Source organism: Choloepus didactylus, assembly GCF_015220235.1.
Source record: "Choloepus didactylus isolate mChoDid1 chromosome 11 unlocalized genomic scaffold, mChoDid1.pri SUPER_11_unloc2, whole genome shotgun sequence".
In the NCBI taxonomy this organism is placed as follows: Eukaryota; Metazoa; Chordata; class Mammalia; order Pilosa; family Megalonychidae; genus Choloepus; species Choloepus didactylus.
This window is the reverse complement of record NW_023637579.1, coordinates 5,106,276-5,132,807: the sequence shown is the minus strand read 5'-3', so window position 1 is coordinate 5,132,807 and position 26,532 is coordinate 5,106,276. Positions and strand designations below refer to the sequence as shown.

General features: G+C 42.7%; 1 protein-coding gene across 1 annotated transcript; it reads left to right on the top strand.

Moving 5' to 3' along the window:
• Positions 1-353: 353 nt before the first annotated feature.
• On the top strand, positions 354-25,683 carry LOC119524541 (serine protease 38-like). The gene is made up of 5 exons (XM_037823219.1): positions 354-564; positions 862-1,024; positions 1,587-1,858; positions 24,774-24,916; positions 25,396-25,683. The coding sequence occupies exons 1-5, from the start codon at positions 354-356 to the stop codon at positions 25,645-25,647; spliced, it is 1,041 nt and encodes a 346-aa protein (XP_037679147.1). The 3' UTR covers positions 25,648-25,683.
• The last annotated feature ends 849 nt before the right edge of the window (positions 25,684-26,532 follow it).

The window sequence follows — 26,532 nt, the reverse complement described above, 5'->3', positions numbered from 1 at the left end:
TATTTTTGACAGAGATCTTAGTGGTGTAGTGCACCTCTCCAATTTTTTCATCTCTGTCAGCCATGCAACTTGCCCTGTTCAAGGCGGAATCAGCAAAGAAGATCTAGAAGAGCTTGAAAAGTCCTTGCACGCGTGGACACGCTGTGGCTGCTGCATACAGCCAAGCTGGATGTTGGTAGACACCCCAGAATGCTCTGGGTGACCCAGTCCCGGGGGAGGGAGGGGAGGACGCCGCCACATCTCCCAGCCTGCAGGGGGCGCTGCTCCGCGCCCAGGGCTGGAGGAGGCTTTGTCACGTGACCCCAGTGGGCGTGATCACGTGTCCGGGGCTGTCCAGTCACGTGTCTGGCCTCATGGCCGTCCTGTCATGGCGCCTGCACACTGGGCCTCGCGCGCTGTGGCCTGGGGTCCCAGGCCGCCTCCTCCTGCTGCTGCTGCTGCTGCTGCCACCACCACCGGGAGGGGCGGCTGCCTCCCGTCCTGGGACCCCCGCCCAGGCCGCAGTGGGGCCCGGGACCCCGCGGTGGAAGGTCAATGAGGTCATGTCCTTGAGCGGAGATGTGGGTACGACCCTGGCCCCAGCCCTGATCCCCGCGCAGGCGGGGACCCAGGGACCAGCCCCCCCACCCCACCCAGATGGACCAGCCCCCAGGACCCTGGGGTTGCCGTGGTCTCCTAACTCGGGCTGGACTGGGATCTTGGCCCCCTCCATCTCTGTCCCTCGTCTGTCCTGCCTCGCTCACCTGCTCAGCTTCCTCACTTCCATCGCTTTGCATCACCTTCCCATGCCTTAAGCCCCCATATCCTGTCCCTATCCCTCAGCAACCCTGCTCCCCTCCTGCTCTGCCTCTCTCCCTGCAGCCTGTGGCCAACCTCACTTGCAGGGGAAGGTCTTGGGGGGCAGCCCTGCACCGGAGATGAAGTGGCCATGGCAGGTTAGTGTGCACTATGGAGGGATCCACATCTGCGGCGGATCCATCCTGAATGAGTACTGGATTCTGTCAGCAGCCCACTGCTTCGACAAGTGAGTGTCCCCGAGCTTGCCGGGCCATGCTCCGTGGGTTCTGAGCACCCCCGGGCGACCAAAGGGGTGAACAATGTGGATCTTGGCCATTTGGAAGAGATGAGGGTGCTAGGACTTCTCTAGAGATGGGTGACTGGGTGGGCAAGGGTAGAACCCGGCACACAACTCCCGCAGGGACACGGAGGAGCTGCGACATGAAGGCATCAGCTCTTTGTGTTGAGGTATGGAGCCAAGTTGTACAAGAAGGGGGGTCAAGAGGCTGCCTTGTACACCGAACAAGGTCAGCAGCCTGGGCTGTTGGTGGCCAGTGGACCCTCATGGGCCCCCTGGTCCTTCCTAGAACCAAGCCCAGACTCCTTTGGGTGGCAATTCTGCAAGGCACCTAGGACCCTACTGTGGTGCAAAGCACATGGTTTTACATATCCGGGCTGAGTGAGCCTGGCTACCCAGGCTGCCATGCTTTAGGGCCCTCTAGGCATGTGAGCTGAAGCTGGGCAGGGGGCTGCGAGTCAGCAGTTACTGCTCTCCAGGAGCACTGTGCTCTTGTTCTCTGTCCCCACAGGGACAAGGCTATGGGCGCATACGATATGTACGTGGGCCTCATTGACCTCGGGGTTGCTACCCAACACACCCAGTGGTTCGAGGTGAATAGAGTGATTTTGCACCCTACCTACAAATTATACCACCCCATTGGAGGCGACGTCGCACTAGTGCAGCTGAAAAGCCGGATTGTGTTTTCTGAGTCTGTGCTCCCCATCTGCCTAGCACCTCCAAACGTGAACCTTCAGAATCTGACTTGCTGGGCTACAGGATGGGGACTAATCTCCCGAAAAGGTAAGAGAACTGCCAAAAGGCAAACCAGAGTTGTTTGCAGGCCACGGCATTTTATTAAGGACACCAAAGTTTTGCTGCAGCAAAGGAAGTCAAATCACTTGCGAACATGGAAGTAGCTTCCAGGTTCTAGGGATTGCAAACGATTTTTATAGCCATAGAAAGGAAGGTAGATGACTCCTGTTGAGTGGCTGTGGGTTTGTTCATCTTACAGGAGCAAGAGGGCTTTATTTTATATTGGGACAAACATCATGATTGGCCATCTGGATCAGTTGCCTTGGGGGGGGATTTAACATTTCAAAAGATAGAAAAGTGGAGTTCAAAGAGGAAGCAGGGCATGGGTATTTTGGCTCTGAGGGATCCCAAGGGTTGCTCTCTATAATTTTATCAAGTTCCTCCCTTTTGGTCATTCCCTCGGTTATAAGGGCTTGGCCAAAGATGTTGTTAGTCTCTCATTCATACTAAAAGTCTCTCCTGTTTCATCACTGATTTCATGGGTTAGCTGAAGTTCAAAATTTTCGTTGTCTCATTCATGCATCAGTTATCAAGGTAGAGGCTGCATAGCAGCATTTGAGAGGGGAGAGATCAGACAACGACTGAGGGGTATTACAAATATGATTAAGAGGATAACAAGCACCCCTGTTAAGACACATCTGAGTCAAAGTCCCCACAACCCTCGACGCCAACCCAAAAGAGACTTCGGGAGATGCATAAGCTGACTTGCCTGCTCCTCTAACATGGGCTTCTGCTGCCACTACCTCTTGATAAACTTCCTCTTGACTATTATTTACAAATGCACAATCCTGGGTCTCCACTAGTGCACACACACACCTGCTTGGGAAGCCAGAATCTAGTCGAATGCTAATCAATTTTATAGTCCTTTTGAGAAGTTCCAATACTTCCTCAGCTGGTGAGCTGATGGCCTTCCCTAGGTGGGAGCTAGACGTCTCTCACTCTTAAGTTATTTTGCTGATAGTATTTGTAATCTTATAGTGTGTCTTCCAGTGATACTATTGGGTCTGGGTTTTTCCATGATCCATTTAGAGTTCTCTCTAGTTTGGCAGTGGTCTCTTCACAAGTTTCTATAGTATGAGAAGAGGTCTGAGAGCTCTCATGTATCTAATTTTCCTTTTTGGAAACTTCTCAGTAATAGCCATTTGGGGAACAGCATAAGCTACACAACAGGAAATAACCCAACTTACAGGTGGTACTTTGTATGTCTGTGTCCACATGCAAAATAATGTCCTTGAAGAGCTTAATAAGGTTTTCTATTGCCTTTAAGGAATATTGACGTGTAGAACTAATTGGGTATAAATTATAAAAGGAAAATCATAACCGTCATCATCTTCATTGTTATCTGATATTTTAATGCCATTTAATCAGCAGTTTCCTTTGCCTGACCTTTTGGCCCACCAGAAATCTGTGCCTTGAATGGAATGAGTTCTTACGTTATTAAAACTTTGGGGTATTTGGAGGAAAATGGTGTCTCTAAAGTGACTCTGACCCCTATAGCATGCTGCTGGCTCATGAAAGTGAAAGGAGTCTTGCCGTATAGAAACTGAACCATTACTCTGCCCCATAGGGTGACCTTTTATCTGTCTGGTTTCTGGTAAAACACCACCTTCCTTGGGTTAAAGACACCACATCCTAATGCTAGTCTTGGGGGATCTTAAGGCACAGCCAAGAGTCATTCCAAAAAGGAGATCTATCTGATTGGATGTACTGTCAGGGCCAAGTCTACAAGTGTAAAGGGGATGGTTATTAGAGGAAGATCTGTTTGCAGACAAAGTGGGGATGGGCACAGACCCAGCAGTTACTCTGATGGGTTTCATTTGCTATACGGTGTGCTAGAAGGACAAAGGAATTGTGGTCAAGGGCAGAGTATGTAGGGGAGAAATAGGGTGAAGAGGAGATGAAAGGAATTCATGGTGAAAGTAGGACATTATCAGGGATGGAGATGGGGCATTGTAAGGGGTATAGGATGAATAAGAGAACACGTAGACAGACAGTGAAAAGGAAGAGACAGAGAATAAGATGAGGAAATTCGGGAATGTCTTCATCCATAATCTTGGGTGTCATCAGCTTGCTCCATCACCTTGAGCAGAAGCTGTCTACATCAGATGCTGTTGGCTTCTGGAATCCTCATGTCAATTTTAGCTTGTGATCCGAAATGGGAGTAACCTCCCAAGGGCTTGGAGCATGTTTTAGTTGTGACACATGGACCCAGCAACCAATCGACTAGTTTTCTGGCATAGTAATGGTCAATAAGACTTGATAAGGTCTTTTCTATCTAGGTTCTAAAGCAGTCTTTTGCTGATGCTTCTTCCAGTATATCAAATCTCTGGGTTGAAGGGTATGTAGAGTCTGCTGTAGAGAAATCTTGGGTAAGGCAGCCTAGATTTTGTATACTTAAGTTTCAAAAAGATCTTGGAAATTGTCTTCAAGCCTACATCCTACAAAACACAATAACTCTTGAAACAAAGTTTGTGAGCAAGATAACTCAGTTAGGTTAAATACAAATTTACACTTTCCATCATTTTAAACATCCAGTAGATATAATGCTAGCTTACTTGATCAGTAGACCTGTATAAATTTAGGAAAAACATACCCCAGTAGAATAAAATTGTTTGCTTGTATTGAACTTAACATTGATAACTCGGAAGACATGGCTGTTTTTATTTTTAAAATAGTATTGAAGTAGTCCTGTTTGCCAGAGTTTTACCTAGATATGTGCACTTGAATTTTTAAAACATTTAGATTTTTTAGTTCTACAAGTACTCTTTTTACAATGGAAGTATTAGAAGTTTGGTTTCCTTAACTTCTGGGACTTTAGGAGTATTAATTATATATTATAATTTATATATAAACACTTCTTTATTTTTAAGCAGTTTGAACAGAGCTGTTTTAAGGATTTTTATTTGTTAATTTTGTATTATCATCCTGAGGTAGGAAAATATGCAACAAACATACCAGCAGGTGCAAATAGAGAGCTTATAACTTCAATTAAAAATTTTCAGCCATGAGTCAGGTATAAAAACACAGAAACACAGAAATACAAAACTTGCTAGTTAATTCCAGACAACAGAGTTTCAAAGAAAGAAAGAATTTATTGCTCAGCACAAAGCAGGAGAGCAGATGGCCTATGGGTCCAAAAATCTGTGTCCCCAAACTGTGGTAATTCAGATAGTTTTATGGTTTCAAAAGATGGGCAGGTTTTAGGATAATGAGCACAATGCCTCCAGATGATGTACTTAGAGGTGATCTAATTATTGAGCAGCACGGATTGATTACATGCTTAGCCATAGAATGTATGTAAGAAAATGTCAGCCTTAATATGATGGGTGTGATTTTTAGTATTATAATGAGGTATACGTGATTTGTAGGTTAAAGTCTAAGCTACTGCACATGTCAGGCAGGCCCATCTTGGTTAGATCCAGCTTCGTTTATCAAGATAACTTTGAACTTGGGGTGTGTTAGTTCTGGGCTGACCCAAGACCTTTCATTAATAAATATTAGGAGCCATCTTTAGTGGTCACAAGACTCAAAAGTCAAAAAAATGGATAAAATGGGTACAATGAAGGTTAGTCACAAGGTTTTTGCAATCACAAGGGCACGAGATAAAGGCTACACAATCATTATCCGAGATTTCACGTTTTTCCCTCTGTCTACTCAAATATACCAGGAAGTAAAAAGGAATATCTGTATAATGATTCAGTAATGATAATCATCCCTTAAATCCTAAATTCTCAGTTACACTAGTTAATATATAAGAGCTGCCTTTCTCACCTTGCTCCACTCTTACATTTTATCAGAATTTTTGTTCTTGGCAGATGGGACAAGTTGAGGTTATTTATTTAATATGAAGGCTAAAGCTTTCCCATCGTAATTTGTTGAGAAGACTTTCAAGATTTTCTTTGCTGTTTCACATAATCTTACAGAAATGTTACCCTATTTGAGTCTCAGATTTATTCCAGGTCAGTCTACCAGCTTTTGCCATCCAGTATTTAGCATCTCAGTTTCTGACCAACATGTGTGCAAGCTGATAATGGTCAGATAACCCAAACCATATGCACCCAAAAGAATTCTAAATTCTTCTATGAATGGCACCTCAGTGATGCAGCAAAACTGGTAAATATTTGTGAAATCCAAATGAACATTGACTGTTTAAAACAATAATACTTCATTGGGCTTAAATATACATAAAGAGAGAATATACATAAATAATAGCATATAAGTTGAGAGTAAATGGAAATAAAGTGCTCTAAGGTCTTTGAATTGTCTTGGAAAAGGGCAAAGTTAAAGGATTAATATTGGCCTTTGGTTAGTCAAGAATACCTGTTGTGTCACAATGTATAATTTTCCATTTATATGAAATTCTTGAAAACACAAACTAATCTACAGTGATAGAAAGTAATCGGTAGTTGCCTGGGGGCGGAGGCAGGAATCAAGGGAAGATCATTAATTATAGTCTTATTTGGGAAGAATGTTAAGTATAATTCAGTTCAGGTCCCAGGTTTAGATTGTGCTGGAGCTGGCAGCCCCGTTCATCTCTCCTGATCGGGTCAGCAGGTTAGGGCAGCTGTGGGGGAAGGGCTGGGTGTAGGGAGATAGGGGTGGTGTCCCTTTAGTTTGGAGTCTGCTCCCCTTTGCTCTGTGTCTGGCCTTTTCTTTTTCTAATGAACCTTTGAGTGAACCTATTCTGGAGGCAGATTGTACTTTACCAGCTTTCAAGTCCCACTCTTGGGTCCCCCCCCCCTTTTCTTCCCCCCTGTCATTCTGTAGTTTATTGAGCATTGATAAATCTGTGTTTCTCTACCACCACAATCAAGATACAGAATACTTGCATCACTCCCAAAAGTAACCTTGATTCTTGCCTCCACCCTCAGGCAACTACCGATTGCTTTCTGTCACTATAGATTAGTTTGCGTTTTCAAGAATTTCATATAAATGGAAGTGACCAGATTGATACAGGAATAGTGATGGGAAGGTAGGAGGTGGCACAGGCAAGAAGCCCTTAAAATACAAGGAGTCTAACAAAAGGGTGAGGAGTGGTATACTGGTGCTATTAGAACACTGGGGAGCCAGGAGAATGCTAATCTATCCCTAGGACCTGGAGGACCGAGTGAGGAGAATTTTTTAAAAGAGGGATATAAAAGAGCTTAGTTTTAAACCAAGGAGTGTAGTGGGAAAATTTGGAGAGGTTGGATGGCAGAATGATTTCCTTTGCTGCTACTAATAAGTAACACTGAATCAATCAATAAAAATCATACAAATGGATTGATGCAGTGAAAAGTACTAAATGTCTTAATATGAGGCTTCAGCCATGAAAGTTTAAGGCTTAGAATTTCTGCATTTGAAATAAAGGCCCACCTGATGGGAAGGGAATGAAGAGTGAGAAAAAAGTGGGGGGTGGGGGGTGATCTTTTGTCTTTTCCCCTTACAATTGAAGACAGCAAAACTGTCACTGAAGGCTCATGCACTGCACATTCCCCATCTTCCCTCTCTGTGCTACTTCTTTGAGTATCTGTGCCCTCTTTCCGTTTACCAAAAATTGCTCTCAGTGATTATGTCACTGTTCCCTCTCCTGGGAATACTTGAATTTTATATCATACGTTTTATTCCACTAAATGATTTTCAGTGAACAGGTAAGGAGACATTTTAGAGGAATTGGAGAACTTTATGGGTACCAGTAAAATTACACCAAGTAGATGGCTACTTGTAGGGTCAGTTCTTTTGCTAAAATATGGAAATAATGAATTTATGGTGTCCTGACTTCCTTCGCAGTTAAGAGTTTAACATTTAAGAGAAATGCTTATTAAAAGTTGAAATGTTAAGCCACTAAATCAGGTGGAACAATTTACACTTGCCACATACTACTTACTTTCAGGCTTGTGGGTTAGCATTCCATTGAGTATATGGTAAAAAGTGTAAAGAGTTCTAATAGAAATCAAGTCCAAAGAGGTCAGTGAAAGCCATCATAGATGAATAATTTAACCTATCTTAAAGCATGGAATTATTCAAGTCATTTCCCTGTTCCAAAAATATCAGGGACTGCCCCTTCACTACAGTCTGTCCAGTTCCTCACTCAACAGCCTCCATCTTATTTTATCTTTCCAGTCTTCTCTCTACCATCTCCCATTTTGGGGTCAGAGTAACCCAGTGTTCCCTGAATCAGTCTTATGGTGTTTCATCTTTGTCTCTGCTCAAGCTGGTTCAGTTTGGACTACACTCCCACCACTGTCTTCTTAGTTGACATCCTATCCAAGCATTAAGGTGGAACTCAGATGGCATCTCCTTCGCAGACATTTCCTTCTTCTCTATACAGATGGGCTCACACTCTCTCTCCTCTAAATGCTCATACAACTTTGCATTTCTCTCTCTTTTTTTTAACTCATTTTATTGAGATATATTCACATACCACGCAGTCATACAAAACAAAGCGTACATTCGATTGTTCACAGTAACATTACGTAGTTGTGCATTCATCACCAAATTCAATCCCTGACACCTTCATTACGACACACACAAAAATAGCAAGAATAATAATTAAAGTGAAAAAGACGAATTAAAGTAAAAAAGAACACTGGGTGCCTTTGTTTGTTTGTTTGTTTTTTTCCTTCCCTCATTTTTCTACTCATCCATCCGTAAACTAGACAAAGGGGAGTGTGGTCAGTATGGCTTTCCCAATCGCATTGTCACCCCTCATAAGCTACATCTTCAAGATACATGGGTTCTGGGTTGTAGTTTGATAGTTTCAGGTATCCACCACCAGCTACCCCAATTCTTTAGAACCTAAAAAGGGTTGTCTAAAGTGTGCGTAAGAGTGCCCACCAGAGTGACCTCTCGGCTCCTTTTGGAATCTCTCTGCCACTGAAGCTTATTTCATTTCCTTTCACATCCCCCTTTTGGTCAAGAAGATGTTCTCCGTCCCACGATGCCGGGTCTGCATTCCTCCCCGGGAGTCATATTCCACATTGCCAGGGAGATTCACTCCCCTGGGTGTCTGATCCCACGTAGGGGAGTGGGCAGTGATTTCACCTGCCAGGTTGGCTTAGCTAGAGAGAGAGGGCCACATCTGAGCAACAAAGAGGCATTCGGGAGGAGGCTCTTAGGCACAATTATAGGGAGGCCTAGCCTCTCCTTTCCAGCAACCGTCTTCCCAAAGGCAAGTCCTGTGATTGAGGGCTCAGCCCATCAAACCACTAGTCCTCTATGTCTGTGATCACATCAACAACCATAGAGGTGGGGAAGCCCAACACCTCTGCATTCTCCACCACCTCCTCAAGGGAGCTTCACATATTTTTTTCATTTTTTTTAATTAACTTTTTTTCAATCAACTATATAAAAAATTTAAAAAAATAAAAAAAAATTTTAAGAAACGTAGGATAACCTTTTTTTTTTTTTTTACAATGGTACTGGCATTTATATTTACCCATTTTATTGCCCTCACCAGCAATCTTTATTTTTTCATGTGGCTTCCATCCATTGTCTATTCTCCTTTCCTTTCAACCTGCAGAACTCTCTTTAGCTTCTCTTGTAGTGCTGATCCAGTGGTGATAAATTCCCTCAGCTCTGTTTATCTATGAATGTCTTAATCTCTCCCTCATTTTCAAAAGACAGATTTCCTGGATATAGAATTCTTGGATGGTAATTTTTTTGCTTTCAGCACTTCAAATATGTCATCTCACTGCCTTCTTGCCTCCATGGTGTCCATTGAGAAATCAGCACTTAATCTTATGGAGGCTCCCTTGTATGTGACAAGTTGCTTCTGTCTTGCAGTTTTCAGAGTTCTCTGTCTTTTGCATTTGCCACTTTGAATATGATACGCCATGGTGTGAGTCTATTTGGGTTTATCCTATTTGGAGTTTGTTGAGTGGCTTGGATGTACATATATATTTATGCCTTTTGTTAAATTTGTAAAGTTTTCAGCCAATATTTCCTTGAATATTCTCTCTACTCCTTTCTCTCTTTCTTCTCCTTCTGGGACTCCCATAATAAATATTTTGGTACTTTTGATGGTGTGTAACAAATTCCTTAGGCTCTGTTTACTTTTCTTCATTCTGCTCCTCAGACTGAATGATTCCAGTGGTCTTATCTTCAAGTCCTCTGATTCTTTCTTCTGCCAGCTCCAATCTGCTGTTAAACCCTTCTGAGGAGTTTTAAATTTCTGTTACCATGGTTTTCAGTTCTGTTTGGTTCCTTTTCATCATTTCCACCTCTTCGTGGTCATCTATTATTTTCCTGATTTATTTTAGTTCTTTGTCCATGTTTTTCTTTAGCTCTTTGAGCATATTTAGGACTATTTTTTAAGTCTTTGTTGGGTATGTCTGAGGTTTGGTCCTCCTCATTGAAATTCTCTCCTTTACCTGGGCTCTCACTTTGTGCTTCTTTGTATGTTTTGTGACTTTTTGTTGAAACCTGGACATTTGCCTATTTTAATGTGTTACTGTTGGAATTTAGACTCTGAGGCATCTATTCCTTTAGTTTGTATCCAGGTAATATTATTACAGCGCTTTCGTTGATTGTCCGGAGCTAACAAAAAGAGATTATTTTTGTTTTCAAGCAGATTGCCCTGTGTGAGTGCCCTCCTTCAGCCCTTATCCATAAAATCAGTGGAGACAATAGCTCCAGGCCAAAGCATAGGGACCTCCCTGATCCTTCCTGCACAAGCATCTCATCTTAGGGATGCATTTGTGGCCTAGGAATTCCACTGTTTATACAGTTCTTAACCTCCCCTCTTCCCTAGGAAAGTTTCCTCGCAGCCTGGGCACTGCACTGTGTATGGTACAGCCAGCAACTCCTTGCCCCAGGCAGCCACCTGACTGCTCTCCCACATGTTCTATAAGAGAGTTCAGTAGTGCCTTCCACACCCAGGGTGAGTTCTGGGACAGCGGGACCCTCAGTCCACCACCAGACAGACTGGGCCAGACATACACACTCCCATATGTGCACTAGGGTTACTCTGCCCCCACCCCCCACCCCGGAACTGGGACCAGGGACCCACACTGGGAGCAAGAGTGGGCTCCACGCTGAGCCGGTGAGGGATGGAGGAGGGGCCAGCCAGGGTGCCATGAGAGCCTACTGCTTTTTTTTTTTTTTTATCTTCATTTTATTGAGATATATTCACATACCACGCAGTCATACAAAACAAATCGCACTCTCGATTGTTTACAGTACCATTACATAGTTGTACATTCATCACCTAAATCAATCCCTGACACCTTCATTAGCACACACACAAAAATAACAATAATAATAATTAGAGTGAAAAAGAGCAATTGAAGTAAAAAAGAACACTGGGTACCTTTGTCTGTTTGTTTCCTTCCCCTATTTTTCTACTCATCCATCCATAAACTAGACAAAGTGGAGTGTGGTCCTTATGGCTTTCCCAATCCCATTGTCACCCCTCATAAGCTACATTTTTATACAACTGTCTTCGAGATTCATGGGTTCTGGGTTGTAGTTTGATAGTTTCAGGTATCCACCACCAGCTACCCCAATTCTTTGGAACCTAAAAAGGGTTGTCTAAATTGTGCGTAAGAGTGCCCACCAGAGTGACCTCTCGGCTCCTTTTGGAATCTCTCTGCCACCGAAGCTTATTTCATTTCCTTTCACATCCCCCTTTTGGTCAAGATCCCATTTCCTTTCACATCCACCCCATGATGCCGGGTTTGCATTCGTCCCGGGAGTCATATTCTACGTTGCCAGGGAGATTCACTCCCCTGGGTGTCTGATCCCACATAGAGGAGCAGGCAGTGATTTCACCTGCCAGGTTGGCTTAGCTAGAGAGAGAGGGCCACATCTGAGCAACAAAGAGGCATTCGGGAGAGGCTCTTAGGCACAAATATAGGGAGGCCTAGCCTCTCCTTTCCAGCAACAGTCTTCCCAAAGGCAAGTCCTGTGATTGAGGGCTCAGCCCATCAAACCACTAGTCCTCTATGTCTGTGATCACATCAACAACCATAGAGGTGGGGAAGCCCAACACCTCTGCATTCTCCACCACCTCCTCAAGTGGGCTTCACATATTTTTTTCATTTTTTTTAATTAACTTTTTTTCAATCAACTATATAAAAAATTTAAAAAAATAAAAAAAAATTTTAAGAAACGTAGGATAACCCTTTTTTTTTTAAAGGCACCCCTCAAGTGCATGATTTTGTTCCTGGAAAGTTGCTCAAAGTGGCCCCTGCAAAGACAAAACATCCTTCATCAGATCCACCCGTGAACTGAAAGTCAGAAAATCAGAGGTCCATAGTGCGAGGATATGTAAGAAGCAGAAGTTTTAGCAGGAGGAGGACAGGGAGATTTAGAGCAAAAAGAGCTGCTGTCAGATGGAATGTCTCTCGGGTCCTAGCCTTTTGGTTCTGCCTTAGCAGAATCCCCCGGTGAGTGGAAGTTCCAGACGGGTTTGTGGAGCTGAACACGAGCAGCAAAATGGGTAGAAAATGAGGCTCACTACACAGGAGCGAGAGGACTGGCAAAGTGCTCACATGGGACCCAGGTTGAGAGTTGGCTTAGCAGGCCTCATGGATTCCCAAACCCTATGTCAGAAAGTTAGACAGCTGGAGGGAAAATAAAATGAAACCAAATGGAAGGTCTGATGATAGAACCAAACCAGATCCAAACCACAAGTACCTAAACCCAAGTCCTGAATAAAAGGCAATTGAACTCAACGCAAATTGCAGGGTTCAGATATAGGAAGGGGTTACTTGGGGATGTGGAGTCTTGGCAGTTAGCAGACGCAAAAGAGTCTGTCGTGGGCACCTTATCTGGCCCATCGCTGGAGCCCACAGCCTCAGAGGACACATTCTTTATCTTGCTGGGACCTTCATATTTGTCAAAAGACAATCAAGTTGAGTTTGCATACCACAGCATTTTATTAGGGACACCAAGTTCTGCTGCAACAAAGGAAACCAGGTCACTTGCAAGCCTGGAAGTAGCTTCGGGGCTCTAGGGCTGGAAAAACAATTTTTATAGACATGAAAAAGCAAGTTAGCTTGATTTTTATGAGATCATCTTATAGGAGCAGGTTTAGGGCAGGTGGGCTTTATTTTGTTTGGGGTCAAACATCAGGAACTAGGGGCTTGATGGGCTTTCTGGGTCAGCTGCCTTGGTGGAGATTTCAAATTTCAAAAGATATGAAGAGGAAGCTCAATTAGTCCCCAGGGCTTTTGTTGTATAATTTTATCAGAACACATTCTTTTACTGGGCTTTGTGGAAGGGTGCAGTCTTCTTCTGTTTCTCTGCGGGAAAGAAAGCATTGGGTCATTCAGAGATTTGGGGAACTGGAATTCCCATCCACCAATAAACATAATTATCTGTCAATGCGGGTTTTTTGTTTTATCCCTGTTTGGCTTTGTTGTATACAGAAAAGCAGTTATAGCTGTTTTGAGTGCAAAATTAATATTCAGTATATTAAGTAAATTTAGTAGTGTAGCTTTCCTTCAGATTTTAAATTTAGAAGTCTTTTTTTATGCTGTTTAGAAGTCTGTTAATTATTATGGTGCTCTCCATAAAGTCCTTGTGCTTTCTTTTTAGGTTTATACCTAGAGACTAGAATTTTTATCACTATTAAGAAACCATCCTTTCAGATTGCATTTGCTAATTGGTCTCACCTCTTGTATCCAGCCATCTTATAGAACTCATTATTTTTAATTGTTGTCAATTGATTATTTTGATTTTTCTGGATAGAAAACCACATTGTTCCTCAAATAAGAACTGTTCCAGCTCATCCTTTCCCACATTGTATTTGCTAATTGGTCTCTGGAGATTTCTAATTGATATATGCCAGGTTAAGAAAGTTTCCTTTTATATCTGGTTTACTTAATTTTTTAAATCACAAATTGGTATTGATAATATTAAAATACCTTCAGCAACTCTTTTTTTATTCAATTTTATTGAAATATATTCACATACCCTACAGTCATCCACAGTGTACAATCAGTTGTTCACAGTACCATCATATAGTTGTGCATTCATCACCACAACTTTTGAACATTTTCATTACTCCAAAACAAATAAAAATAAGAATAAAACTAAAAGTAAAAAAGAACACCCAGAATATCACATTCCCACTCCCCACCCACATTATTCATTTAATTTTTGTCCCCATTTTTCTACTTATCTGTCCATACACTGGATAAAGGAAGTGTGAGCCACAAGGTTTTCACAATCACAGTCGTAAAAGCTATACAGTTATACAATCATCTTCAAGGTTTTCACAATCACACGGACACACTGTACAAACTATATAGTTATATAATCATTTTCAAGATTCAAGGATACTGGGTTGTTGTTGAACAGTTTCAGGTATTTCCTTCTAGCTATTCCAATAGACTAAAAACTAAAAGAGATATGTATATATCACATAAGAATAAGCTCCAGAATAATCTCTCGATTCCATTTGAAATCTAGACACTGAAACTTTGTTTCATTTCTCTTCCCCCTTTTGGTCAAGGAGGCTTTCTCAATCCCACAATGCTGTGACCAGGCTTATCCCTGAGAGTCACACCCCTCATTGCCAAGGAGATTTTACACCCCTGGGAGTCAGGTCCCATGTAGGGGGGGAGGGCAGTGAGTTTACCTGCTGAGTTGGCTTAGAGAGAAGCCACATCTGAGCAACAGAAGAGGTTCTCTGGGGGTGACTATTGGGCACAATTATAAGCAGGTTTAGCCTCTCCTTCACAGTAACAAGCTTCATAAGGGCAAGCCCCAGAATCGAGGGCTTGACCTTCTAAATTGGTGGACTCCAATCCTTGCAAGAGAGAGTATCAGGAATTCCCCAGGTGTGGAAGTTTGATATTTCCACATTTTTCCCGAATCCCTCAATGGGGCTTTGCAAATACTTTTTCATTCTGTGCCCAGATTACTCTGGGCTGTATCAGAGCTTCATACTCACCTTTACAAACCAATAAGATCTCACTGCCTATTCAAGGTTACATGCAATTGTGGTGTTTGAGTAAACTGACCATGTGAGTTAAACTGTATAGTGTGCTACACAAAATATAGATTTTGCACTAAATAAACATCTCTTTTTGTGGCCTCACACAGAAGTTGAAGTTACAAAACATGGTTAATATTATTCTTTACCTTTTAGTCTGATTTTCCTTAGTCCTAACCAGATCCACTTCATTCATATCTCTAATAGAAGTCTGAACTCTTTTTCAGCTTTCTTTTTTAACAGTTGCTGTATGGGGTAATACTGATATTCATAGCTGCCAAACTCTAGCTCTGAGTCTCTGGTGTCACCCAGATACCTGATGTTCCAGAGACTGACCAAGTTATACACAAAGTGCTCAGCATCTCAGAATTTAGAAATAACCATTACAACTCAGGAATAGATGTGACTGCTGTAAAGAGTTTTCAATCTAGGAACCTTTACCATAAGCTTTCCCTTGCTTATCTATACTTTAAGATTCTATTCTCAGAGTTTACACATTATAGTTAGTCCATATTAGTGAGCTGTTATGATGTTTGTCATTTCATTTCTGGTTTATTTCATTCAACATACTGTCCTGAATGTTCATTCACCTAGTTGCATGCCTCAAAACTTCATTCCTTTTTGTAGTTGCCCAATGTTCCAGTGTATGTATACACCACAGTTCACCATTCCATTCATCAGACGAGGTACCCTTAGGCCACCTCTATCCAATGTGAATTGTGTATACTGCCACCATAAACACCATTGTGCAATGTCCACTCATGTCACTGCTCTTGGCTCTTCCAAGTGTATACCCAATAACAGGGTGGCAGGACCATATGGCAACCCCATGCTTAGCTTGTGGTGGCCCCACCACATTGCCCTCCAGCTGAGCTTGCAGCAACTCTTGGAGGATCATATGATTCTTCTCTTTTAATCTGTTGATAACATGAATAAATATTTAATGCTAAATACCTTTGTTAGGATTAACTCTGTTTGGGTTTTTGTATTATTTATTTAATAACAGGCAGAATTTAAAACTTTTATTTTGAATTTTTCTACCTATGATCATAAGTAAGTTGAATCTAGGATTTTCTTTTCTTAGTTGACATTGTCTTAGTTTGGCATCAGTGTTCTGCTGGCTTTGTATAATGAGTTGAATAATTGCCCTTCTATTTGTATTCCTTGGAATAGTTTCTGTAAAATGTGAATTAGCTACTCCTTGAAAGTCTGATATGATTTGCCCATAAAGCATTCTAATCTTGGTACCTTTTCTGAGTATAAATGATTATTGCTGTCTTAATTTCTATTATAGCTTCTGGCTCATTCCATTTTTCTATTCATTCTTAGGCTAATTTTGGTGGATTATATTTTTCTGGAAAACTGTTCATTGCATTACAAGTTTTGAATGTAATGGTATTGTGTAATATTGTAATTCATATACCCTTATCCTTTGACTTTGGACCTCTCTTTTACTCCTGATCATACCTGTTCCAGTTATGATCTATGTCTATTCACGTTCCAGTTTCCAAATCTGTGCTTATGCAAAAATACCAGAAATGGATTGGCTTTTACAAAGGGGATTTATTAGTTTACAAGTGTACAGTTCTAAGGCATAACAGTGTCCAAACTAAGGCATCAAAAAGAGGATACTTTCACTGAAGAAAGGCCAACAGTATCTGGAACACTTCTGTCAGCTGGGAAGACACGTGGCTGGCATTTGCTGGTCCTTTGCTCCCAGGCTCTGGTTTCAAATGGTTTTCTCCAAAATGTCTCTGACTTCTGTCTCTCTTAGCTTCTTTCAACTCTCTGCTTGGTTTTCCTGGGGTGTTTCTGTCTGAGAAGCTGGGAATCCTCTCTTAGCTTCTCTGGGGCAGACTCCAAATGTCCTTCTGTCTGCATCTCCAAGTGCATCTCCAAGCATCTGGGTCTGTGTTGGCTCTTAGCTTCTCCCAGGGGCAAACTCTGGATTACATATCTTATCTTCTCTCCAAAATGTCTCTGTCAGCTTCTTGGAGCTCCTTTTCTCTGTGAGTTCTCTTAAAGGACTCCAGGATCTAATTAAGACCACCCTGAATGGGCAGGTTCACACTTACATGGAAATAATTTAATCAAAGGTCTCACCCACAGTTGGGTGGGTCACAACTCCATGGAAACATTCAATCAAAAGTTCCACCCCACAAGATGGGATTAAAAGATCATGGCTCTTCTGGGGTCCATAAGAGTTTCAAACTGGCACAATTCCATTGTCTTTTTCGTAAAGCTATCTGCTAGACATTTTGGGGGATAATAAATGGGACTTGATGGGTTGGTTGCTTTGCTCTTTGTTCATATAGTCATTCATTCATCCATTCATTCATTTTTCTACATTCTTTGAATTTCCCTAGTCAAACTCTTCTAATTTTTTGAGTTGAAAGTTTGGGTCATGTATCTTCAATCTTTCCTATTTGTTCTATCAGTGATTTTAAGATTATAAATTTCCTCAAGAGGACTTCTATCTTCACATCACCAGGCTTTGAATTGTAGTACATTTCTTGTTACTCCTTTCTCAAGAATTTGTGCTCCCCATTTTGATATTCTCTTTAACCCAATAGTATTTGGGAATCTTTCAGAAAAATTCTACAACTGTATGGATTTGGGGAATGGCCTGCTATTTTCCTGATTTCTAATAATAGGTAAATAGAAGTTTAAAGTTTATAAAATCTTGTGATTTTCCTTATATAAAACCCATACAAAATGTTCCTCTTTGCCTCTTTCTCTTTTTTATATACTTTGGGTTTTGTTTTCCTTTTTATTAGCATTTTCCTGTCTTGTACAATTAATTTACGTATGTGTATATGTGGGGTACACACACACACACAAATCTAATTAAAACGTATATTACAGATATATTTGAACTTGTTTATGCTTCCCAACTTCTTTTCTGCTTTCTTTCACCGTCAAACTATCCACCACCTTGAATTTGCTATTTTGTATTCCCAGGCATTCTTTCAGACTTTTCCTCATAGGATGGAGCCCATAAACAACATATACTATTATTTTGCCTTCTTCATTCATTCATAATCCTCTTTTACTTTGCTTGTTTGTTTATAACACCCATATCCATGTACACACCATTCGACAGGGAAATTGGAATATTGATTAGAACAATAGCTTTTATCTCCTTTAATGATCCTGCCTCATCCCAGCCCTCTGCCTTCCCTCATCTGAGAGTACTCGTTATCATAAATCTTTCATAGACAATTTATGATATATACACAAGTACTTGAACCCTTTGCATAGCATCCACTGCCCCTCAGAAACTAAGGCCCACAGATTGGGAAGCTGTGGCCTTAAGTAAGAGAGTAGCAGGCTTCACGGTCTCCTAGCTAGAGCTTGCCTTCGGATTTTTCCCTTTCCTGTCGGAAACCCTGGGGACCAGCTCTAGCAATAACCTCATTCTTTGTACAAGGAGCACCCACAAGGATATATAGTCTTTCCTTAACCAAACTCAGTAAGATAGCCACCCAGAAAGCAACAACATGTCTCCAGCATGCTTAAAAAAATAGGGATCCAAATAAGGCCAGCGGCCACATAACACCGTTTTGCAGTGGTATCCAAGTCAAAGCCAAGAAACTAAAATATAATTGAAAAGGGGCCCCCAACTTTATTCAGGCCACGTAGGTAACATTACTTGGGTCCAATTCCACAACAGTACTTATTTCTCTTTAACTTTCTGTCTTCTACCAATTCTGCCATACCCTGCAAACTTTTGAAACATAAAAAAAAAATCAGTTCTTGGTAACACTCAATTCACAAAATTGTCCTGTTTCCCATTCACTTAATCTTTTATTGACTATTGACTTAGTCTCTCTGACTTCATTTTTTAATATTTTATGATAGTTTTTTTCTATGGAAATATCCAAGGATCCAAAACTCAAATCAATGTCTAGAACATTTTCATCATCTTAGGAAGCTCCCTCTTACTGTTCTGCAGTCAAACCTATTCTCCTGAGACAAGTACTGCTCTGATTTCTGTCCCCATGGATTTATTTTATGATTTTGAACTTCATGTAAATGAATAATACAGTATGTACTCTATGTGTCTTGTATATTTTGCTCTATATCATCTGCAAGATTTATTCATGTTTGTACAAGTGTCATTAGTTCCTGCTTATTTATTGTTGAGGAGTATTTAATAGCATGAATATAATACAGCAAAATCCATTTAACTATCTTCTGTTGATTGACATTGGGGTGTTTATGTATATATACACAGAATGTCAGGAAGTGAAAAAAAGCCTATTATAGTAAAATAGCATACAGTTTGCCTTCTTGTAATAGTTATGAGGTTTTTTCCCCCTTGCTTAAAATAACATGATTTTAGAAGCTTATAATACCTGCTGGAAATGAAGACTACTGCAATTTGCAGCTCTTTAAGTGTTGATTGCATAAGTATTTCTGGATGAAGCATCAGTTAAATTTTCCTCCCAAAGCAAACTCAACAGTTTTTTTCTATCCATTTTGTTATTATTTTCTCAATTATATGTTTGTAAATTACATAATTACCCTTAGTTATTATCATGAGCATTCATTTTCATGTCTAGTAACAATCTTAGGTTTGAAAGAAGTGCTTCAAGAGAAGTGATAGAGAAATCTATGTACTGTTAGCTGGAATTAGCATATGTGAATATTTTAGTTGATTTTTCTGTAGCTGGTTTTCATTATGAAGTTAGTTTCGGTTTTTGGTCATTGTGAATAAAGCTCTTGTGAACTTTCTTTAACAATCTTTGTGCACAGTGCTTTCCTTTCTCTTTGTTGCATAAGGAACAGTGGAATTATTTGGTCATGCTGTTCTGAAAACTTGCAAATAATTTTCCAAAGTATCATACCATTTTACAGTTTCCTCAGCAATGAATAAGAGTTAGAAGTTTGTCTGTCTGAGGAAGTCCTAATTTCACCTTCTTTTTTTTTCATGCATGTCTTTATTTTATTACTCATCTCCCCATACACTGGATAAAGAGGGTGTCAGTCCCAAGGGTTTTACAATCACATAGTCACAAGATAAAAGCTCTATAGTTATACAATCATATCAAAGCTCAAGACTACTGGATTACAATTCAGTATTTTCAGACATTTCCTTCTGGCTACTCTAATACACTAGAACCTAAAAAGAAATATCTACAGAATGAGTCAGTAATCATAATCATTTGTTAAATCTTAACATCTCCATTACAACTCCATCTTTCTCTCAATCTTCAGGGATATCTGGGTAATGACCATTCTAACTTTTTCATGCTGAAAACAGGTGTCGACATTATGGGATAGTGGAATGAAACTGGTTGATATTCTTGGAGAGACTGGTACCTCTGGGTTTCAAGGCTTATCTGGCAAAGGAACAATCTGGAGGCTTTAAATTTCTGAAAAATAAACTTACTAAGTAGTACTTTCATCTTGTCTTTGATAGAGCCTAGGATATTCTTTAGGGTTTTCAGGAATACTGTTTGTTGGGGTTTGGCATACTGTGGCAATTTGCAATGTCTGACTGAAGCTTGCATAGGAGTAATCTCCAAAAGGACCTCTCAACTCTATTTGAAATCTCTTAGCCACTGAAACTTTATTTCATTTCTCTTCCCCCGTTTGGTCAAGAAGGCATTGTCAATCCCATGATGCCAGGTCCAGGCTCATCCCTGGGAGTCATGTCCCGCATTGCCAGGTAGACCTACATCCCTGGCAGTCATGTCCCAAGTAGTGGGGAGGGCAGTGAGTTTACCGGCTGAGGTGGCTTAGAGAGAGAGGCCATGTCTGAGCAACGAAAGAGATTCTCTGGGGGTGAACCTTAGGCATAATTATAAGTAGGCTTAGGTTCGCCATTACAGAAATAAGGGCAGTCCTCAAGATTGAGGGCTTGGCTTATTAAATCAGGAGTCCTTAATCCTTGAGAGAATTTCAGGAGTTCCCCAGGTGGGGAAGTTTTAATAGTTCTACATTTTTTCTCCAGTCCCTCAAGAGACTTTGCAAATATATATATTTTTTATTTTCTGCCCAGAATACTTTGGAATGTATCAGGGTATTACATTAACCTGTACAGAATAACAAGATCACGTTCCCTATTCTAGGTTCCATGTAATTAGGTTGTTTAAATAAACTGACCAGACAGGTTAAATTAAATAGTGTGTGTTCTGGTTTGTTAGAACTGCCGTTAGGCAAATTACCAGAAATACATTAGCTTTTATAAAGGAAATTTACTAGGTTACAGATTTACAGTTCTAAGGCCATAAAGGTGTCCAAACTAAGGCATCAGCAAGAGGATACCTCCACTGAAGGAAGGCCAGTGTCATCTGGAACAGCTCTGTCAGCTGGGAAGGCACATGACTGGCATCTGCTGGTCTTTTGCTCCCAGGTTGGGTTTCAAAATGGCTTTCTCCAAAACGTCTCTGGTCTTCTGTCTTCACTCCTCTCTCTCAGCTCCTGTGCATTGTTGCTTCTTTCTCCCAGAGAGTTTCTCTCTAAGCATCTGGGGGTCCTCTCTTAGCTTCTGTGGGGCAAACTCTGGGCTTTATCTCTTAGCTTAGCATCTCCACACCTCCTTCTGTCTGCATCTCCAAGCATCTGTAAGTGTCAGTGTCTGTGTCAGATCTGAGCTTCTCTCCAAAATCTGTCAGCTTCTCTTCAGGCATTTTGTCCTCTCTGCAATCCTTAAATCTGTGAGCACTCCTTAAAGGACTCCAGTGATCTAATTAAGACCCACCCTGAATGCACAGGTTCACACCTCCATGGAAATATTTTTTTCCCTTTTTTTTATTGAGCTATATGCACGTACCATGCAGTCACACAAAGCGTACATTCAGTTGTTCACAGTACCATTATATAGTTGTGCATTCATCACCAAAATTAATTTTTGGACATTTTCATTACCACACACACAAAAATAATAAGAATAAAAATTAAAGTGAAAAAGAACAATTAAATTGAAGAAGAACACTCTGTGCCTCTTTTTTTTTTTTTTTTTTTTGCCCCTATTTTTCTACTCATCCATCCATACACTGGACAAAGGAGAATTTGATCCATATGGCTTTCCCAATCGCATTGTCACATGGAAATAATGTAATCAAAGGTTTCATCCATAACTGGGTGAGTCACATCTCCATGGCAACACTCAATCAAAAGTTTCCACCATAATGAAGACTAGTAAGTCTGTCCTCCACAAGATTGCATCAAAGAACATGGCTTTTGTGGGGGACATAATATATCCAAACTAGCACAGAGTGCTCAGAGAATTTAAAAACTGGACAAAATAGACATCTTTTCCTTTGATCTCACACAGATGTTGAAGTTTAAACAGTATCATAGACCATACAATATTTGTCCTTTTGTTTCTGGCTTATTTTGCTCGACATAATGTCCTCAAGGTCCATTCACTTTGTTGCATATCTCACAACTTCATTCCTTTCTGTAGCCGTACACTATTCCACCGTATGTATACACCACACTTTGCCCTTCCACTCCTCGGTTGATGTACCCTTGAGCCACCTCCATCCATTGGCAATCATAAATAATGCTGCCATAAACACCAGGTGTGAAATGTCTGTTTGTGTCCCTGCTTTCAGTTTTTCCGGGCATATACCCAGCAATGGATTGCCAGATAACATGGCGGGCGACTCCACACCCAGCTTCCTGAGGAGCCACCACACTGTCGTCCAGAGGGGCTGCACAATTCCACTTCCCCACAGACAGTGTCACCTTCGTTTTTCAAAGATAGTTACATTGCATACAGAGTTCTGAGTTGAAAGGTTTTTAGCTTCTGTTTTGCAAAAGTTTCATTGTTGCGGTCGCAGTTGACTCGTCTGGGGGAGGGTGGCGGCCGGTTGCTAAATCCTAGGCTCCCAGGATTGCTCCGAGGGTACCGGCGGCGGGGGCTCTTTCCCGGAGGCGAGGGCGAGGCGGGGGACTTGGCCAGGTCCCCGGCGGGAGGCGTGCAAAGTATGGAGGGCGGCGAGAAAGGAACAGGCGGGACACGTTTCTTTTAGGATGAAGAAAACCAAGAGAGAGAGAGCTTTATTAGGGGAGAGTACAAGCTTATATCGGGCGTTTAGAGGGCGGGATAGCTGTAGAGGTTAAAGGCTTGGATTGGTTCTGAGAGGGCGCGGAGGTTGATTGAAAAGGGGCGAGAGTTGCTCCCATAACGGTGTCCGGCAACAATGTATGTGCACCGGTGGTAATGGGAGTTGTGCTGGCAATGGGGAGTGTCCGGGCAAGATAAGGGGGTGGGGAAAAGGCGGTTCCCTCCGGCAAGCCTCCCCTAACAGTGGTGTATTTTGGGTGAGGAAATGGGGCCTGCCTCCGGCCTCACTTTCCCAGGCCCGGGGGGCTGTAGAGGGCGCTGTCGCCCGTGCCCACTACCCTCCCCAGGGGTGGATCCGGTCCCCCAGCCCAGGCCCGCCAAGTTGAAGCACGTAATCAGTGTCCCGCACATTGTCTCCTGGCATACATAATTTCTGATGAGAAACCTGTAATAATTCTTATCCTTAGTCCTCTACATGTAGTATTTTCCCCCTCTCTAGCTGCCTTCAAAATTTTCCTCTACAACTGTTTCAGCAATTTGACTCTATTTCTAGGTGTGTTTGTTTGTTTGAATATGGGGTTCCCTGAATTTCTTGGATCTGTGGTATGTTGTTTTGGAAATTTCTTCACCACTAGATTTTCACGTATTTCTTCTGCCCTGTTCTCTCTCTTTTCTTCTTCTGCAGGGCTTAGTATTCAGCAACAGACTCCAGGGAGGGCCTATGCAAATTTCTAGAGCTCCTTTTCCATAGAACTCCCTCCTTTCTGGCACTCTGCCTTGCAAATCTCAGCTACCTCAACCTTCTTAAATTCCATCTCTGTCTCCTCAGTTTGACTTCTGTACCCTGTTTGTGATCTACCTCCCTGCTTTCCACCACACCTGTTCTCTTCTCTCAGGGATCCCAGTCCTGCCTTGCTAGCTGTCCAGTGTGGAAGTCATTGTCTCATAGAGAGACACTAATTTCTACCTGTTTGTGATGGGAGGTCAACTCCATTCCCAGTTACTCCGTTATGGCCAGAAGTGGAAGTCTTCAAGGCTGAGCTTTAACTGGCTATGTAGTTCAATGTATTTCCTAATTGTACTTTTTATTGGGTTGAGAACCAGCTACCTCTTCCAACAGTACAGGATCCTGAATGTGTGGAGGTCTCTATTATCTTTCACTCCTGTCTGTAAACCATCTAATTCTTTTGTAAGTTCCTCTTCTTCTGATGTTACCTTGCCAAATGCAGTCAACAGCAACTGCTAACACTACTAACAAACAACACTAACAACAAACCCTACTAACACTCTGTGTTCCATCCTCTTTCCCTGGAGCTACAAGCTCATTGGGTCCATGAACTGATTCCCAAGTCACTGCAGGCTGCAGCTTTCCCAAATACAGCACAGTTTTAACCCGCGGATCAGATAGCCAACTCCGTAGACCATGGAGCCCAAGCCTGGTATTGAGCAAGTTAGGTTTTGTCATGGAAGATCTCTGGAACCAATTTCCATGTCCATCATGGTAGATGAGGACATGCAGCAGTGACAATCTCCAAACCTCGGAAACTCGTTTCTCAACCCTCGCAGTCGCTCAGGGATTCAGGCCGATGGAGGCGCCATTTCAACATGAGCTGCTGCAGGAGGGGCTCTTATAGCTTCCCCTAAGAAGTGTTATGTGACATTGATGTTCACATTTCATGGGCCAGGGCAAGTGGCATGGTTCTGCCTCACTTCTGGGGCAGGGCTGGGCGGTCGTGTCATTGTGTGGCAACCTCACCTCACAGCCAACAAGAAGCCCTGAAGGAGCTTCTCTGAAGCACGAAGCTTTTGACTGTCCATGGAAGATAATGGACACCAAGTTGCTAAGGCTGCTCCAAACACCACTCTGTGCCCAAGTGGGCTTCTCTGTGGGGTGCCCACCCCTCCTTGCCCTGCACTGAAGAGGAGCCTTTTGCTGACCCTGAGCCCCTTCCCCACAGGTGACACTATAGACCTGCTGCAGGAGGCTCAGCTTCCCCTGATTTCAGTATTCCTGTGCAAGCTGCTTTACGGAAGCCCGTCCCACATCATGCCAGACATGCTGTGTGCCGGGAATCTGCTCAACATCAAGACTGTCTGCGAGGTGCGTTCCATCTGGGGCAAGTGGCCCGGGCACAGGGGGCAGGTTGAAGCAGGTGATGTCCAGGTGTGTGGATGAATTTGCATAGGGGAACACTTTCACCAGGCTTGTGGGCCCCAGACACGCTCCAGACTCATTTCCACATGGCATTTGGGGCCAGGCAGCACAATAGCAGGAAAGACAGAGGTCTGCTCAGTGTCCAGTGTCCTGTGTTCCTCCCTGCCAGATGTGCCCCAGCGCTCACTGCTTCTGTGGATGCCTTCCGCCTTGCACAGGACAGCTGAGTGCTGCATGCCCACTGGGCTCTGGAGCACACGGTGTTTGCAACCAGGAAAGTGGGGCAGCGGGAATCCCTGTCCCCATGGGGCCTGCCACGTGCAGATGTTGGTCAGCACTGGACTGATCATACCAGGGAGGGGCAGGCACAGGAGATACAGTCCCAGGCCTCCAGGGTCATGGAAAATGCCCTCCTTCTTTTCCAGGGCGACTCCGGGGGCCCGCTCGTCTGCAAGCACAACGGAACCTGGATGCAAATTGGAGTGGTGAGCTGGGGCCGTGGTTGTGCAAACCCTATGTATCCAGGAGTCTACGCCAGAGTCTCTTATTTTGCAGAATGGATCCATCAGAAGATAGAAGACACACCGCTGCCTCGTCAGCCGACCCCCAGCTTCTGCCCTGCTCTGGGTGCCAGCCTCGGGGTTCTTGCTGTCACACTGCTCACCCTGTCCCTGTAGTGCAGGGCCCACCCCCACCCCTTCTCTGGCCTTGTTGTGTGCTCCTGACCCTGCACAGCTTCTCTTCCCACTTTCTGCCGTTCCTTTGACTGAGCAAGGGTGAGGCCACCCACCTGTGCCTGGATGCTGGGTCCGGGAAGGGTTTGCACGAACACAAAAGAGAGAGTTGGTGGGTGGGTGGTCAGAGTGCCATACCCAGGAAGGCAGAGGCCAGTGTCATCAGCACAAAGAAACTGGACACCCAGGGATGCCCACGGACAAGGCACAGGATGGCCAAAGCTTGGCTGAGTGCAAAGTGCATGCATTGGAGTTTTTGGTAAGATCATTAAATATTTACAACACCAGAGTCCCAGAGCTCCTGTGTTCATCTTTCTACCCCAGAGCCCCAGGTTTTTCTGGGTGCAGACAGCCAGTGTGTCTATGGACACGGCTTCCAGAACAACTGGGAAAGCAAGAGGCATACCCAGAATGCAAGGAGGCTGTCAGGCCAGCCTTCACCACAGCCACCAGCATGGGGGGCAGCCCCGGGGCAGGCACCTGCTCTCCACGGTGGGGTGAAAGGGGAAGCACAACCCTAAATAATGACTATACAGACACTGCAGATCTCAGCCTAGGGGATACAGGCCAGCTGTGGCCCGAGGGAAAGGCCTATATGTATAAGAGGTTTTAAAATAGTTAAACATCCCACTTGAGAAAGGGAGAACTTGAACTGAAAGCAGGCACAAAGGAGTAAAATAAAAAAGATAAAAGCAGAAATTAAGGAGCCCAGAATCAGAAAAACACTAAAACTTAGTTCAAAAATCTGTTTTTTTTAAAAAAAAACTTTACAAGCAGGGAAAAAAAAATCACCATCTAACCTAATCAAGATGTAAAACGAGAACAAGA

Coding starts and splice junctions, on each gene's coding strand:
- LOC119524541 (XM_037823219.1), top strand. CDS start 354: ATGGCCGTCCTGTCATGGCGCCTGCACACTGGGCCTCGCGCGCTGTGG. Junction 1,025..1,586: donor GCAGCCCACTGCTTCGACAA/GTGAGTGTCCCC, acceptor CTGTCCCCACAG/GGACAAGGCTATGGGCGCAT. Junction 24,917..25,395: donor ACATCAAGACTGTCTGCGAG/GTGCGTTCCATC, acceptor CTTCTTTTCCAG/GGCGACTCCGGGGGCCCGCT.